This window comes from Balaenoptera ricei, chromosome 4 (genome assembly GCF_028023285.1).
Source record: "Balaenoptera ricei isolate mBalRic1 chromosome 4, mBalRic1.hap2, whole genome shotgun sequence".
NCBI lineage: Eukaryota > Metazoa > Chordata > Mammalia > Artiodactyla > Balaenopteridae > Balaenoptera > Balaenoptera ricei.
This window is the reverse complement of record NC_082642.1, coordinates 96,219,762-96,237,006: the sequence shown is the minus strand read 5'-3', so window position 1 is coordinate 96,237,006 and position 17,245 is coordinate 96,219,762. Positions and strand designations below refer to the sequence as shown.

Here is a 17,245-nt window from a genome sequence, read left to right as displayed (position 1 = left end):
CTCAGGTTCCTGGCAGGCTGTTCACCCTGAGCGTTAGGAAGCCCTCTGCTCATGTTTTTTGGCCCTATAACTTTTTCCCCACATAAGCTGTAATAAACAGGGACTGCTCCCATTCGAAGCAGCAGACCAGGTAGTTTCTGACTACCCATGAAGGAAAGAAGGAATAGTAACAGTCACGCGAGTTTGAAAATCGCATCTCCTCTAAAACCCCACCCCCATCCATGTGACTGACAAGGCGGGCTGTAGTTGAGGAACTGGAAACTAAGCTGCTTTCTCATTTCTATAGAATGAACAACCTCCTTCGTCCTGTGTCATTTCCCTTTCCCGTTTCACCTCACGCAGATCCTTATCATCTCCTACATGTGAGACTGAATCAAAGAAGAAACCCAGAGGAGACTAGTTGTAAGCTATTGAGTTTGCTTTCACATGTGACATTTTTATCACAAGGCTTGAATGGCCACATCCAATGAGGGAATCCGAAAACATCTTGGGAAAAGGCGCATTGCTGAGAAATGTATAGTTCCCAGACCCTTCTCTAACCCACCCTCCCCCTCACCCCCAATCAACTCCCAAAACACACACACACACACACACACACACACACACACACACACACACCTCCTTTGAAAAAGACAAATAGCCAAATCCTGGAGTTAAATGGTGCCATCATGCCCTACTTTCTAGTGGCCTCCACCCTGAGTTCCTCTTGAAAAAAGAGCAGCCCCTGACATCCAGAAGCTAGCCTGGCACTCACAACTAAGCCATGCTATTCTTCTGCCAGACGTAAACAATTCACAGAATACCAGCCTCAGATAAGGTCACATAAAATGAGGCAAAGCGAGGCCACTTCATAATTCTGTCCAAGCACAAAAACAAGGTCACCGTGCCACCCTCAAAATACCAAACACACCCTTTTTTTTGCTAAAATAAGTGACTGCTACATGCTCACAATTACAGCTCTATTCTTCCTCTAGTCCCTCCCTGTGGGTAAATCAGAACTGTCTTTGCTTTCTGACAACGTCCAATACAGAACACAACCTGCTGGCTTAGAACCTCCCCAAATGACCCACCCCAAACCCAAACGCTCTCATAGACTTTGTCTGACTTCCTTTCCCTGAGACACCTCGAGCTTCCCCATGGTGTGTTCTCAAGAGCTTTTGCAATGAGTCAGAATCTGACTCACGTATCTGCCAGCGTGTCCCCGGGTATCTTTGGTTGAAGGGGATAGACAATATCCAAACAACTCTGCCCACCCTTATTGCCTCTCTTTGTGTATTTGTTGTTTTATTCGATACCATCAAGTTGTTAAGCACATGAGCTTTGGAGTCAAAAACCTGGCTCCAAATCCCAGCTCTGCATGACTTTGGCAAGTCAGCCTCTTGGAACCTGCTTCAGGGAGACAGATCTCACTGGGAGGATTCCGTAAGATATGTAAAGAATGCATTAAAACAGCTAACAGCCTGTAAGAAATACCAACAGGAAGTTATACCATAAATCTGGTCTGAAGATCTCTGCTTGGCCTGTATTCCCTGGGAACATGCCAACTAATATCATGTTACTTCAATTTACTGCAACAAGCTTAATGACCAAATATACTGGTCCAAATTCACTGGCCCTCAAACAATAGTTGTGAGTAATAGCAAAACTCTTATTCAATAGTGGAAGAACGTACTAGGGTATCAAGATAAGGCATTTTAATGGATATATCTCAAGTTCTGTACATTATTTCCAGAATCCTAGCTACAAATGAGATCTCTGCCCTTATTGCCTTCACAAAGAAATCTCATAATCTCCTGACAATGTGATATTCTGGGGGGAAAAAACAAGACACTGGAGCCAAGAGACTTGGGTTCAAATCTTATCTCTTCCTCTTACTAACTTCGGGAAGTTACTTAACTTGAATCTGTTTTTTCTTTGCAGTACTACATACACACCTATAGGAATATTGGAAAGTTAAAATTTAAAAACCAAGGAAAATTGAAATACAGAGCAAGCATTCAATTAGTGTGCGTCACCCTTCACCAACCTCTCCACCAAGGCCCCAGATCTCACACACACAAACACACACACACACACACACACACACATCACACACCCTCCTCTGTGAATATCTTTGAGAGACTGGTCTGGCCCTCTCAGCAAGTATAAGATGGTCTTCAGTGGACTTAAAACTAATGAAGGTGGCAATAGCTTAAACATTTAAAGTACTAAGGAATAGACTTAAAAAACTTTTTTGGAAAGTGATGGGCAAAAAAGAACTTATGAAATGTTCCTGAATATGCTCCATTTTGTGGGATATACTAATGGCTTTTGAGAGAGACTATATATGTATAGGACTTGGGGAAAGTGGAGGTTTTTAGTCCAGCAGAAAATGTCTTTCCTCTCTCCCAAGAGTCCATTCACAGAACAGTTGGGGCCCCAGGAAACCCCCAGGGGCTTGAGTGGAAGTGAGGGGGCAAAGGGCAGAAAAACCAGGGAGGGAGTCTGGAAAAATGTTTAGAGACTAGATGAGAATGGAATGCCCTTTTTTTTTTTTAATTAATTAAGGTGAGCGGGGGCTACTCTTTGGTGCGGTGTGCAGGCGTCTCACTGCGGTGGCTTCTCTTGTTGCAGAGCACGGGCTCTAGGCATACGGGCTTCAGTACTTGTGGCATGCAGGCTCTAGACTGCAGGCTCAGTAGCTGTGGCGCACGGGCTTAGTTGCTCCACGGCATGTGGGATCTTCCCAGACCAGGGATCAAACCCGTGTCGCCTACATTGGCAGGCGGATTCTTAACCACTGCACCACCAGGGAAGTTCCTAGAATGGAATGCACTTTCAAGTCCAGAAGGTACCAAACTTCTCTAGGAGCTAGGACAGGGATGTAGAGTCAGGAAACCTTCCTTAAAGAATGTGAGAAGCCCAGGGAATTCCCTGGTGGTCCAGTGGTTAGGACTCGGCGTTCTCACTGCTGGAGCCAGGGTTCAATCCCTGGCTGGGGAACTGAGATCCCACAAGCCGCATAGTACGGCCAAAAAAAAAAAAAGAATGAGAAAAGCCCAGATGGAGACAATATGGTGTAATGGAACCTCCACTTCCTCTTCTACCCTACTTAACTCTAATCAATAAAGTGTGTATAAAAATGTCATAAACCATAAAGCACTATAAAAAGGAGTGGTACTATAAGTGAGAAAAAGCAATAAAAACTTTTAAAGTAGTACACTCCTTATGTTTAAGTATTTGTGGTGTTCAAACAGACCTGCATCCATGTAATCCTCAGCAAGTGTTGAAGGCTTATCTACAAAACTCAGAAAGCTTGGACTCTTTGTGGCAAATAACAGCAAGAGACACACAGGGCGGGAAATTGGGAAAGCTCGGTTCCTCTGAGGCCAAACGGCCCAGCAGAGCAAGCAGGCAGCCGTATGCCTCCTGCCGGTCATGGGCTTCGATTCCCGTTGCAGGTACAGTGGCAGAGAGGGAAAATAAAGGTCTTAAAAAACTATCTTCCACCTCAAGAAGTTTCATAGTGAGTCATTTAAATGACTTGTACTTTATCTTGGTTGAAAGAATTACCTGAAGAATATCAATAGGTATAGGACAGTGGTTTCGAACCTTTAAAAAAAATGCAGATGCCTTGTTAATAGCTGAAAATACATAGGGAGTTCCCACATGGTACTAATTGTATTTTGTTTCCATTGAATGAGAAATTGTTCTCAGTATGGATCCTGAAATTCCTTGCACACACTATTCTCTTCCTTTACCCTCCCCAGCCATGACCAGGGACCCACAGCCTCCAAATTGGAGGCCCCTGGCATAGGCTGTTGGCAATTACAATAGCTCAGTCTGCATTAGATTATAATTAAGAAAATTGGGATCGTTAACCGATACAAACTACTATACATAAAATAGATAAATAACAAAGATGTACGGTATAGCATAGGGAATTATACCCAATATCTTGTAATAACCTATAATGAACATAATCTGCAAAAAAACCCTGACTCACTATGCTGTACACCTGAAATTAACACAATATTGTAAATCAATTATACCTCAATTAAAAAATCGGGATGGAAAGCTAGAGGAAGATTCTGCAGAGGAGACAAGAGGGTGGGGGAAAAATAAGAAAACCATTATTATTTCTTTTCTAAATAAAGAAAAAACACAGCATTTACTTGTCCCTACTGGGTTAAAGGTAAACCAGGCCAGCCCTAGGTAAACCTGTCACGTCCACAAAATGCATTTTCCTTTCTTCTCCTTCCCCACTTGGGTGGTGACTGCTGTCTTTTTGGAAGCCCCAAATCCTCCTATTCCCTCCCTCTCGCTGTTTGGGAAGGATATTATTTACACTAACTGGCTGGCACGCACTCATGTTGAATTTTAAAAATTAAGTGTCATGTAATAATGATGGATTGAGAAACCCTGGGGCACAGTTGCATAATACATGCTCAAAAACATCCACATCTACATTATTTGTATCCATTCCCTTAGGCGAACAAAATATTCTTATTTCTGTTCTGAGCCAGTATCCATCTCCGATTACCTTCCTTAGATTATCCTCCCACATTTCCCGCCCCTCTCCCAGGAAGCTCAGCAGTACCAAATCAGTGCCATGGCCCCGCCTTCCTTCCAAATCAAAGGCCTCAGGAGCCCTGGCTCCACCCCTTCCTATCCTCTCACCAACCAGGTGTGCCCCTGAGGCAGCCCTGCTGCGCCCATTACTGATCACAAGCACAGGAGGATGAAGAGAACAAAAACACAACACGGCCCAGGAGCCGAGACTCAGAGGCACCTGCCACAGGCCTGGAGCTGCCTCACGAGGAGGCTGTGCACGGAAGAACAGGATGGAACAACAGAAGGATGAAGGCGGGAGAGAGGGGGAAGGCTTAGTCTCATCTGTTTTGTTTTTAAGCCGTAGGATTACTGACATGAATACATCTGGAAGCTAGAACTGAGCAGGACCCTACGGGGCCTTCCTGGAAGAGACCCACCCCCATGTCCTCCCCCATGTCTTGTCTGTAGAGAAACTTTAGCCTCCTAGGCCTTCCCTGAGTTCCAAAGAGTAAATTTAATCGGAGAAGTGAGAAAATGCAGAAAGAAAGGAAAACAGTCAAACAAGACAAAATAATAATAGTTTAGCCATTAGACAAAGTCAAGGACTTTTAGTTCCTTCTCAAGGGCTGTAGATAATATTCGGAGCCATATCCTTTGAGCTGTTTGGCAGATACTGAAACCCCCATCAGGTGGAAGAAGTTAACTGTATGCTGCCCACAAGCACATAGACCCCAGACCAGTTGGAACCAGAAGGTTGTTGACGTTGACTCCTGATTACATCACCACCAGCCAATCAGAAGACTGTCCGTGAGCTGATCACACATCCCACAACCCCTCCTTCACCCTGTCTTTAAAAACCTTTCCCTGAAAGCCTTCAGGGAGTTTGGGCTTTTAAGCACTAGCTGCCTGGACTCCTTGCTTGGCGCCTGCAGTAAATGCTGCGCTTTCCTTCACCACAACCCAGTGTCAGTAGATTGGCTTCACTGCATGTGGGCAAACGGACCCAAGTTTGGTTTGGTAACAAAACAACAGTAAAAAACAAGATTGAACACCCAAAGCATTTTCATATTTTACTACAGAGGTACTTCTGATGTATTATTAGTTAATATGTAATTTGTAAACTGCTACTTCATATCTTATACGTACAAAATCATTTTACAAAAATGTTCTGAAAACTAGTAGATAAAATGTTACTGGAAGGCGTACCTGGGCAGGTGACACCTGCCGCAGGGCAGCAGCCATAGCAACAGTACAACCACCGCAGCTGCTCTCCACCTGATGCGGTCCTTCTGCCACCTCTTTGGTCCCAAGTTCATGGCATCTTCATTCTTCACCTTTCTCCCCTCTTCTTCGGCCTTCTTCTCACCTGGGAGCTGCCTCTTCCCAGATGACCATGCAGGATAAATGAGTAACAGAAATATATCTTCAACCCTTTCCTGCTTGGACAAGAACAATCCTGGTTCTCTGGGACATTCAGCAATCTTATCTCCTGTGGCATTTTTTATCCCAGAAAATATGTGTCACTTCAAACTTAAATAAACCTTCTTCAATCAGAGTTCTCAAATAGCCTTCATGGTATCTTCTGAGTGGTCCTTTTATACTTAGTCCTTCAAGCATCTACATTACAATATTTAACCCTCATGATCAAAACAATTGTTTTAACATTCCATATCACCAGGAGTTCTGCTAAGAAAATACGAAAGAGGGAGAATCAGCTCAACAATTGGCTGCAACAAGTTCTTAATGTGTGCTACTAGGGGAAGTCTCTAGGCCAAAATTATTGCAATCAAATATTCAGTTCCTCCAAATGTCAGCAGAAGAGCCAGGGTCACGGGCCAGACCAGAAATCCACTGTGATGTTGACATATAAAGGATTGTAATCCACAGAGAGTAATTTATAATCACAACTGCTCAACCCATCTGTTCTCCAGACACGTGACACCTGATGTAAGAGCTTCATCCTAAAGATAAAGAACAAATGTGAAAGATAAGAATTTAACGTCTATTTCCACTGTTTTTTGCCTTGTCACAAAGTTTGGCAAACGCATCTTTGTAAATTATTGCACTTGTTGGGTTTCCTGCTGCAAAAGAAGTTTATTTTCCTCATCTAAGGTAACAGACACTAACGATAGCCATGTGTTCACATGGCAAACCCCATGGAAGACCCTGAGGACCAATGATCAGAAGAGTCCTTAACGCAGTGAGCCCCCGGTCTACAGGACAGAAGGATGTACAATGATACATCTCATCCACTGCTGACAGGTCCTTGGATAAGCTTCAGGGGACCTATGAAACCTCCAACGTTGCTGGGAGAACTTTGTGTCTGCAGGCAGGGTGGGTACTCATAAGAGACTCATAGGAACCTCAAACAAAGTTAAACTGTATGCAGAGGAGGCTGAATGAAGTGACACCTAACTTCATGAGGGACTATGAGGGGTCATAGAGAAGGTAAATTTGAACAAGGTTTGAAAGAGAAGAAATTCACAGCAGAGAAGATGAGGGAAGGGACACCCAGGAAAAGAGACCACCCTCTGCAAGACACAGAGACATGTCAAAGAGCAGGATGTGTTTGAAGAAGAGGAAGTAATTGTGTGGCTGGAGCCCGAGGATGCAGGGAGAGGGGTGGTGTTGAACTGAATCGGTCTCTAGGAGCTGAGCAGTGAAAAGTACGCATTTCGGTTACAGTAACAATGTGGATGGAGACTAGAAGCATAAAGTTGAGCTAAATAAAGTCAGAGAAAAATAATACAGCATGATTTCATTTATATAAAATTGAAAAACATGCAAAACTAAACAATCTTTTGTATACGGATACAAACGCATGGGAAAATAAGAAAACCAGAAACAGCAAAAATAATTTTAATTATCATCAAAATTCAGGAAAGTATTTCCTCTTCGGGTGGGGGGAAGATATGGGATAAGGAAGGGCAACACAGGTAAAGGGCATAAATTGGCTAGAGGACACGACCAGTGGTCATGGTATCAAGAATCTTCAGATTCTTCATACAGTTGATAAGTATTCTTTTGTATCTATTCATTAATTATTATTATTTTAATTTAGAGAGAAAAATGCACACCTATGGGCAAAGGCTCAAAAGACCCATGGAAAATAGAAATAACTGCTTTGTTAAAGTGGTATATTCTAACAAAAGGGCTAAAAGTCTTTTAATATCGTTTTAAAATGTAGACTCTAGCAAAAAGGCTAAAGGCCCTTTAATACAGTTTCAAACATTAGGGAAAAAAAAAAACCACCAGGACAAAGAAATGTAGATTTTTCAGACATAGCCCCCAAAAGAATTGGTTTATCTGCCAGGATTCCTCGGTGAAAGGGTTAATTCCTGGGGCAGGAGCACAAGATGAGCTCATCACACCAGAGCAAAGGGAAAAAAGCTCGCAAAACGACTACAGTTACGTCAAAGGATTCGGGAGCCCGCTGGAAAAAGATAACATTTGCCAAAGACAATCTGAGCATCGAAAAGAATATTAACTACATCCAGAAGGATGTAGGAAGCATCAACTCATCATTTTGAAATAAAAAATCAATGCTGATTCTTTCCCTTTATCCTGCCTTTTCTATACGAACCGTACCCCAGGGTACTCAGACAGCTGAAGAAGGCACATCATTCTTTGTAGAAAAATCTATCTAATAAATGCAGAAGGATTGACAGAACATCATAATTTTGCAATCCCTAACTGAATAATAAATTTAGGCAATGATCACCGACGGCTGCTAAAATAATTAGGTGAAGACTGATGGGGACCCTCAAAATGACTGTATGAGGCCGACAACACGTGAATCCACAGATCAATCCTGACATCACCAAAACATGACCAGACATCATGTTCCCTTGTTGGAATACAAAAGGAGATACTTGGCACTATAGAGGAAGTGTTCTTGCCCCCAAATAGTACCGGAATCTGTTTAAGCCTCCAGATCGAAGACCTAGCTTATAAGGAAATGCAGAGGCACAAATTAAGTTATAGCACAGGGATGTGACTGGCAAAACCCACAATGTAGGAAATTCCATCAGACAAATGACCTGGTTTGTTCAACAAATAAATTACAAGGGGGAAAAAAAAGGAGGGAAGGGGGAAGCTACAGATTAAAAGTGATTTCAGAGAAATCATTCAAATGCAATGTGTGGACCTTGTCTACAATCCTGATCTGAATAAACCAACTGTTTAAAAAAATTTATTAAAGCATTTATGAGATAATCAGGGAAATCTGAACACTGGACATTTGATGACACTAAGGATGTATTGATAATTTTATTTTAGGTATGATAATGGTATTGCAGTTTTTTTTTTTAAATTAGGAAGTTGAATATTTTATTAGTAAACTGTTTCTTATTTTCCTGTAAGGCTGTTGCTTCACTGTATAAAAATAGCACCAGTAAACACAGTATGTTGCAAAATTAAGAGAGTAATGTTCTTCATTGGACACTATACAACTAACAAACTTTTCTCCACTGCCATTTATTTCCAGTGGGAAGTTCATTGAGTATTTTGACCCAAATCCAGGGATGGTTGTAAGCAAGTTACAATATTATATAAGGTTAAGATAACAATGTTATCCTTGAATTACATAATTTTCATAACTAGTTTTACCACAAATAATTTCAGGAATTCTGAATATTATAACTAGCCTAAAAATCATCGGGTGTTGTGAAAAAGATGCATAGTGTTTATCTGAAGTCATTAGGAAGTTACCGGGTATTTTCTTCAGGCAACATCGCTGCAACTAGTTTCTTTTGCTAAAAGTTGCTATTTAAAAATCTATCCACCACTAATTTAAGACAACTATGCTAGATTAAGTTGTGTCAAACTAGTTTATTTCGGGGTTCCATTTTCACTCAATAGATTTTAAGTATTTCTCATATGCTTCTTCACTCATTAGTTCATCTAGTTCTGAAGGGTTACTGAGTGTCATCTTGATCAGCCAACCATCTTCATAACAAGATTTGTTGACAAGTCCTGGATTTTCTGCTAGAGCTTCATTAGTTTTAGTTACTTCTCCTGATAGAGGAGAATAGAGTTCACTAGCAGCTTTCCCACTTTCCAAAGCACCAAATTCCTCGTTTGTTCAATTTTGTCCCAACTTCAGGCAGACTACAGTAAACAACATCTCCCAAAGCTTCCTGTGCAAAATTGCTGATCCCCACTGTTCCAACACCGTTTTCTGTTGTTACCCATTCACGTTTGTCTGTGAATTTAGGACCCGACAGCAGAGCGGGTCTGGTGCGCAGCGCCTGGACGGCGCCTGCCCGCAGTCCCCAGGGCCGCGGCGGGCAGGGCGCGCTGGGCACAGAGATGGCCCACACGCTCCGCACGGCCCGCAGCGCCGTGTTCGCAGGGGTGCAGAGGGTCTCCACGCAGCACCTCTGCAGTTCTTTTTTTAAGACTTCTTTTAAGGATACTATTGAAATATTTACACAGGAAATGCTGCGATATCTCATTTGCTTCTAAAGAATCCAGTGGGGGAGGAGAAGAAAGTGGGAGAAGAAGAGAAGCCATGAGTTGATAACTGTTGAAACTGGGAATGTGGTACGTGTACATGTGAATTCAATGGACTGTTCCCTCTGCTTTTGGGTCTGTCCGAAAATTACCTCAATAAAAAGCTTTGAACAAAATAAACTGGCTTATCTGATCAAATCTGGCACAGGACTGCTGACAGAAGAGACTACGCAGGTAGCCTGCCAGGCACGTGGATCCAGGACTTACCGTTCTACATTCACCTCATTGCCTTGGTCTCTCTTGTGGAAGATCATAGTATATTTACCCACTTCAGGCAGTGGCCGGGTTATTTTCATTCTATGAAGCTCAACCCTGGAAAAATAGCAGAGGTGTTTAAAAAAAAATTCTATCCCAATTATCTACCACTAGGCACTTAAAAAAGAATCATTTGCAAAAATTTACATATATGTGCACATACACATATCTTGATTATTTAGGTATTAAAAAAAAAAAAGAATTTTCTTATGTTGGGCCTCAGGCAGTAAGTCCATAGAAGAATCACCCTTAACATTTACTACTGAGGTACAAAGAAGATGTGTCAATTTATACTTTGTCATTTTCCAGAAAAAACTGAGAAAATACATCTTTAAAAAATCAAGTCTCTTAGGATCCCTAATTTACTTAGTGTTTCCTTCTTTTAGCAGGGAAAGTCATGACTGTTAAATGTCACAAACCTAGGTTCAAATCTAGACTCTGTTATTTACAACCTTGGTAAGTCAATTCATTATTCCAGGCCTGGGTTTCCTGAACCGTAAAATGGCAATGGTGTTAGAGTTGATCTGACAGGCTCAAATGAGACTGCCCACATGGAACATTCTTTGCAAACTGTAATGTACTATATAAGCAGAAAGAGGGTGGTGCCTGTTGCACAGGTGAGTAAATAAGTATTTAGTAAAGAAATTTCAGCAAATGTTTATGCTCAAATCAGTTGGTTTATCCATAGCGTTAGTCAAGAACCACTCTGGAGGCCATGATGTTCTTATCAAATGAAAGCAAAACTTGGGGCTCCCCTTTACCTTGAAACCGAGGAGCAACAGGAAAAAAGAGAGTGAAGATACATCATCAGTGTAAAATTCTACTAACCGTCCCATCTGGGCAGTGAAATGGATTTGGGGAACATGATGGATACGGTTGACTCCGAGCCCTTGCTATTCCTGCCCTGAAATCTAGCAGGTACCCTCTGTCCACTTCATAAGCCACGGCCACACAGGCTGCTGATGGGCTGGGCCATGAAGTGCCGCTGCCCATCACTACGGCCATTTCTATGCAGCCTTTGGTCAGGGAGATCCGTTCCCTCCTGCCAGAAACATTCCAGAGACTCTCAGCCTAGACCTGGGAACGAGACCAGCATGGAGCCCGGCTTCTTCATGCTGAAGCAATGGAAAAGCAATGGAAAACATCTGGCAGCCACACATCTATTAATTCAGGACGCCAGCTGAGAAATTTTCTTTCTAAGAGGCAACAACAGGAGGAAAGGGGGTCTCCTAATAGAAAGACCCTGTTGTTACAAGTATGAAGATACTGGCCCCAGGCTATTGAATAATTACTTATTTCTGGGAGTTAGGGATACCCGTACCTATCTGGCCATGAAACCCAAGTTCAGGGAAGGGGGCTGAGAGGGGAGACCAGGCATATCCCCTTTGAATCCCCCAGAGCAGAAAAGAGCCCAAGAGAACCTGAGGGTCATGCCAGCAGCTCCGAGTCAGGCCAGGGAGTCAGGCCAGCAGCTGCTCCCACGGAGCGCGGGGCTGGCTCGTGTATAAGGAGAGGACATCTTGGCCTGCTTCGGGGCGTGCAACTCCTCACAGGCTGCTGGCACTCCCTGCTCTGCACACTGGGAACTACCAGGGTCGCCTGGGGTCTGAGAGAAAGCAGAGGCTTAGAACAGGCCTCTGGCCACTTTCCTCAGGTGGCAGTTTTGCAGACGCTCTGGTCTGGGACTTGCCATTCACGGGTGAGACTCTATCTCAGTAGGTAATACCTGCTGACAAGTCCACGGAGACCTCCATCAACACTCCCGGACCCCGGACACCCATCAGCCAGGACTAGACCACCCTCCATCATTTCTGAACTGCCAGTGGCCAAGAGCGATTTGGGCCGCCTTGCTCACCCCCAACCCCCTGCCACCCTTCAAGCCCAAGTCGGAGCCTCATGACCTGCTGGCCTGGCACCCGCAGGAACCATACACAACCACTGCTAGCAGAGCCCCGTGGAGGGGACCTGTCTCTGTTGTTCACCTGAGTCTGAGGTCATCGTCTTCGCCTCCCCATCCCCAGTAGTTGTTAGAGAATCCATTCACCTTGAAAAACTGCTCTCGGCTTAGGGCAGTAACACCCCCAAAATACCCACTGTAACGTAACCTGGAGCGAAAGAGAGGAGGGAAATGGTAAGAATGTTAGTGCAAAGTCCTTTTGCTCTCCACAGGTGCTTCAGAAGTCTCGGACTGCAGGGCGGGCATTCTAGGAACACTGTGAAGACCGTGAACTTTCACCCATCCACTCCTGCTTGACAGCCAGCTCCCACGTTCTTGGCCTTCCTTGTCTGGCCTTCTGTCCTCTGTCTACACAAGCTCTCACGTCTGCTCACTAAGCAAGGTGCCACCCACCTTTTATTGTTGGTGTTTGTGTGCAGAGGTCTACAGAGGTACCTGTAAATGTGCACTATAACATCAGATCTGGATGATAGATTTCATCTCATGTGCCAACCCAATGAATAGTTGTGGCTGCCAAGGGCTCTGGGTTAAGAGCATTCTGAGGCTGCATCCAGGTTCGGCGTGAACGAGTGGCTTTTTACTTTTACTTTTTTTTAGGGAGTGGGGTGGAGAGCAGGAGAGAGCTCCTGTACACACTCTGTATGCAGACCTCCACTTATATGCATACAAATCTCCGTCTCAGAGTCTGTTTCCTGGAGAACCCAACATACCTTAATAACCCTGAGGCTTCCAGCTTGGGCAACTAGGTAGATGACAGTGCCTCTCACAAAAACAGGGTATACAAACTGATAATTAGGTTTTGAGAAGAAGACAAATTATGGTTTGGATAAACTGAATATGATGTACCCTTGGGGCTTTTGCCAGTGGGAAAAAGGATACAAGGTCCAAGTTCAATACAGAGGAGTGGCTACAGCTTTGGAAATAAGCTGTCAAGAGGTGGTACCTGAAGGCACAAGGGTAGGGAAAGCTGCCCGAAGACAATGTAGTACGTGAAAAGAGGAGAGTAAAAAGGGTGGAGCTGTGGGGATACCAACAAGGAAAAGGGGAAAGAAACACGGTCAAGAGGTCCTGGTCAGAGAGCACTTCCCACTCATTTAGGACTCATGGATTATTGGTAGACAAATTAACAAATCTGAGAAATAAAGATGTCCCCTTGAATAGAACACTGTAACAATTCAGAAATGCAAATGAAGGCAGCTTAATAACTTGGATGTTACTGAATAAGAGGATGTGAATATATATGGAGGATTTCTAACTTTAATTAATGTCAGTTCAAAGTATTCCAGGACCAATAAAATATGTATGCTTTTCTAGATAAGAAGAAAAACCAAAAGGAAAGATCAATAATCACGGAGACACTTGCCATCTAATAGGTGGAGTCCCAAAAGTTAATTTGTAGCTCAGCTGTTTGTTTCTATGTTCTGAGTACAGATGGGGAGGACCCTGCTTAACCCACAATGGAAACAGATTTACTTCTATACCCCCAACCTAAAATTCTGGAAAATAACAACCTAAAACAAACAAAAAGAACGAAGTGCTCAGAAGGCAGCTACTACTGACCAAGACATTGACTGCAGTGACTTGTTGCCATAGTTACTGGACTCTGTTTGGCTGGGAAGGGGTTCCTAAACTACCTGAAAAGTAGCAGCTTCATCAGAACACTGGGTGGAACCACTGCCCAGGCATAACCTGCCACGCACCGAAAAGGGGTCACCAGGAGGGAACTGGCACTGATGACTTGGTAGTGACCTATTAAGTAACAACTGTCCACTGTGCGCAAAGCAGCTGGCTAAACGCTAGAATAAGTGGGCCCTGCCCTCACACACAGCTGACAGTCCAACAAGAGAGGTGAGCGTTATCAGGGTTCTGAGGAAGGAGACGCCACACGTCAGGGCAGGTGGGCCTGGGAGGATTCAGACAGGTAGAAAACCGGGGGAACTCCTGGTGATCAGAACTCCATGACGGAAGGCACAGAGGGAGAAAAGTGCAGGCTGTGTGAGGAGCACCGAGAGACCAGTTTAGCTGCAGTGGGAGGTGCAGGAGGAGACCAGTTGGAAAGAAAGGTTAAAGAAGTATCAGTTTCTCAGCTGCCTCTTAGGTGCCGAATATCTACATGTTTATTGATCTTTCCTTCTGGTTTTTCTTCTTATCTAGAAAAGCATAAATAGTTGATTGGCCCTGAAATAGTTTTACTTAGTTTTAAAGAACTGTAAGGCCCAAGGGTGGGGAAAATGGAGTCATTAAATAACAGTAAAGTCCTTGTAGAAAGCAGGCAGGTACCAAAGGAATTCTTGGCAATAAAATTTCCCACAGGCCAGTACAGATCTTTATCACTGACCCATAATCACTGGGATAAACAAGATTTATTTCTGTCTTCATCAGAGTCTGAGATAGTTGAGACAAGTTACTTTAACTTCTTCCCTCTGCATGTGTGTAAAGTGAAAACACTTCTTGCGCTTCCCTTCATACTCATGGGGCAGTTGTGACAATGAATAGTGTGCTGATTTAAGCTCTGTGGTGCAGGGACACACAGTTACCAGCAGAGGGCAGACACTTAGCCACCTGCAACTGCACCTGCCAGCAACTAGAGGGATTTTGCCCAAAGGAGGAAAGGCAGTAAGTAAGGAGGAGGAAGACAACTCCTACGTTACCTATGCAAACCTCCTCCAAACCACAGAAGATGAGGCAGTTTACATGATACATACAATAAAGTAGAAAAACATAAATGACAAACCAGGACGAGAGGAAAACTTCTATCAGATAGAAGATTAGAATAGGGAATATACTAGAACTCTGATCTGCAAATAAGATTCTTTTCAGCTTCTAAAAGAAGGTCATGGATTTGACTCTGAGCTTCTTGAATCCAGATCAAAAGAGGAGACACATTCAGTCACCTGGTTTACATTAGGAAAACTGTCAGTTACTCAAGGAAGACAAAGGCTTCCTGAGTTCTAGTTATAAAAGAAACGTCTGGCCAATTACAATAGCAAGTTAAAACAGCAAGATTCGTACAGGGGCTGTTTTCAGAGTGAGTGGCATCTGATAAAACCCACGATCATCACACCAAAGTTTTACTCAAGATCAGTTCCCAGCAGGAATGCCTAAGAACTCATTTTCTTATGGTCCAGCTTAATGCAAAGATAAAATCTAGAATCCCAACAAAAGGCCTGTCCTTGATACAATCCTGTGTATCCATACTCCAAAAACAAACAAATGAGAAAACAATCCTGTGTGATTGTCATTGCTCACCACAGATGTCTAGAAAGACTGGGCAATGGGAAGTTATCACCCATGTCAAGGGTCTGAAGTACAGGTATTCTGCGTCGTAGAGAGTGACATCTTAATACCAATGAGTGAGCAGATGGCTAGCATGCTTCTGAAAATACCAAGGTACCCGGTCATGATATGTTGCTTTCTTCAGTGCAGAGGTGGCTCACGGACCAGAAAGCAAAACCTCCAGATAATGATCAAGTTCCCCAAAAGAAAAAGTCCTGGGATTCTCTTCCAGACCCTTCTCCTGCCCTCTGGCCCCACTGCCCCTGGAGCATGGAGGCAGGAGTGGGCATCTGCCTCTCACCTTCTCCCCTCCTGCCTTGCTCCATCCCACACACTAAAGGCCAGCTGAACTGACCTTTCTCCTGTCACTCCTGGCTGTAACCATGTGTCAGCAGCACTCTACTTCCTTCCACAGGAACTCCACAAACTCCTTACCAGACTGAACAACGCCTGCCTAATCTGGCCCCTGCCTACCCTCATCTCTAGCGTCTCCTCCCTCCACCGTCCCAGACATTCATTCTCCAGCACTAAGGAACTACCCGCCTTTCCTCAAAACCTGTGCCACGTTCTCTCTTGCTTCCACATGTTGGAACTCTGCTGGGAAGCTCCCACTGATTCCACAAGATGAAGATGCCACATTTCCTGGACAACAGCTTTAAAGCCTTCCCTAGGTGTTTCTTAAAGAGAGTGTGCTCTCACCCACTGTGGCTTATTCTAGGTATTTGTTTATATCCCGCACTTGACACAGGGACTAGGTTTAAAGTCTGTACCTGACGCAAAGATCGCCTGCAGTCAGCGTTACTCTTGGAAATCTCTTAAACAGTCCAAAGTGAGAAACCTACACAATAAGAGCAACATGGAAACCAAGAGCAAGGGAGGCATCAAGAGATTCATGGTTTGCAAAAACTTCTTTAGCACTATTCTGTACCCAGTTTTGTACTGGGATCTCTGCTTATGGCAGCACTAACCAACAAAACCTTGTCATCTTCAACTTCTCCCTCTCTCCCAGCTCTTACTTCCTCCCAGCAACCAAGGCCTGCTGAGCCAACCTCCCAAAAGACTCCTAACTGATGTTACAGCTCTCCCCTCCATCCTCACCCTCGCTCTCCAATCCAGGCTCTCTTCCATGGATGGATCCAACCTGGGATCTTTGAAAGCCTTGGTAGTCGAGGTGTAATTCACAGATCAAACCTTGCTGCCAAAATATCACCTGGGAGCTGGTTAGATACACAGAATCTCACAACAGAATCTGCATTTTAACAGAATCCCCAGATGATTCATATGCACATTTGAATTCCAGACTCACTGGCTGAAAATGCAAATCTGATCCTGTCATCCCAGTTGACATGCTATTATAGGGACCAACAAATTATAGCCCGCAGGCCTCATCCGGCTTACCACCTGTTTTTGTATGGTTTGTGAAGTAAGGATGGTTTTTACTTTTCTAAATGACTGAGAAAAAATAAAAAGAATATTTCACACACACACAAAAAGAGATTCAGGGTTTGCATCTCATGCTCACTTCCCAGAGTAGACACTGGTGGAATCTCCCATTTTATTTTATAGTGTTACAGTTCTCTCTCTCCCTCGGCCTCACCCCCACCCCGTACTCTCCCCCTCATTAGCACGTGCTCCCAGTTGAATTTGCAGAAGTCAAGTGCAAAGCTGACACAGCCCCACTGCAGCTGCCTGTCTCCCCGGAGCAGTACA

At 43.9% G+C, this 17,245-nt stretch overlaps 1 protein-coding gene and 1 pseudogene across 6 annotated transcripts in view; both read right to left on the bottom strand.

The window, feature by feature from the left end:
• The window catches only part of B4GALT4 (beta-1,4-galactosyltransferase 4), a 51,275-nt gene that overhangs the window by 16,019 nt on the left and 18,011 nt on the right, over nucleotides 1–17,245 (bottom strand). For 4 of the 6 annotated variants that reach the window (XR_009502938.1, XR_009502936.1, XR_009502937.1 and 1 more), the window contains exons 5-7: nucleotides 12,285–12,407; nucleotides 10,255–10,359; nucleotides 5,740–6,494 (exon numbers count right to left, since the gene is read on the bottom strand). Coding sequence is in view for 2 of the 6 variants with exons in the window: in XM_059921067.1 (XP_059777050.1) it covers nucleotides 6,362–6,494; nucleotides 10,255–10,359; nucleotides 12,285–12,407 (361 nt within the window). In the remaining 4 variants the exon portion in view is untranslated. Of the gene's footprint in view, nucleotides 1–5,577; nucleotides 6,495–10,254; nucleotides 10,360–12,284; nucleotides 12,408–17,245 lie in introns of those variants that run through there. The other 2 variants (XM_059921067.1, XM_059921066.1) reach the window with 1 other exon arrangement.
• LOC132364835 (glycine cleavage system H protein, mitochondrial-like) lies at nucleotides 9,376–10,181 on the bottom strand (annotated as a pseudogene).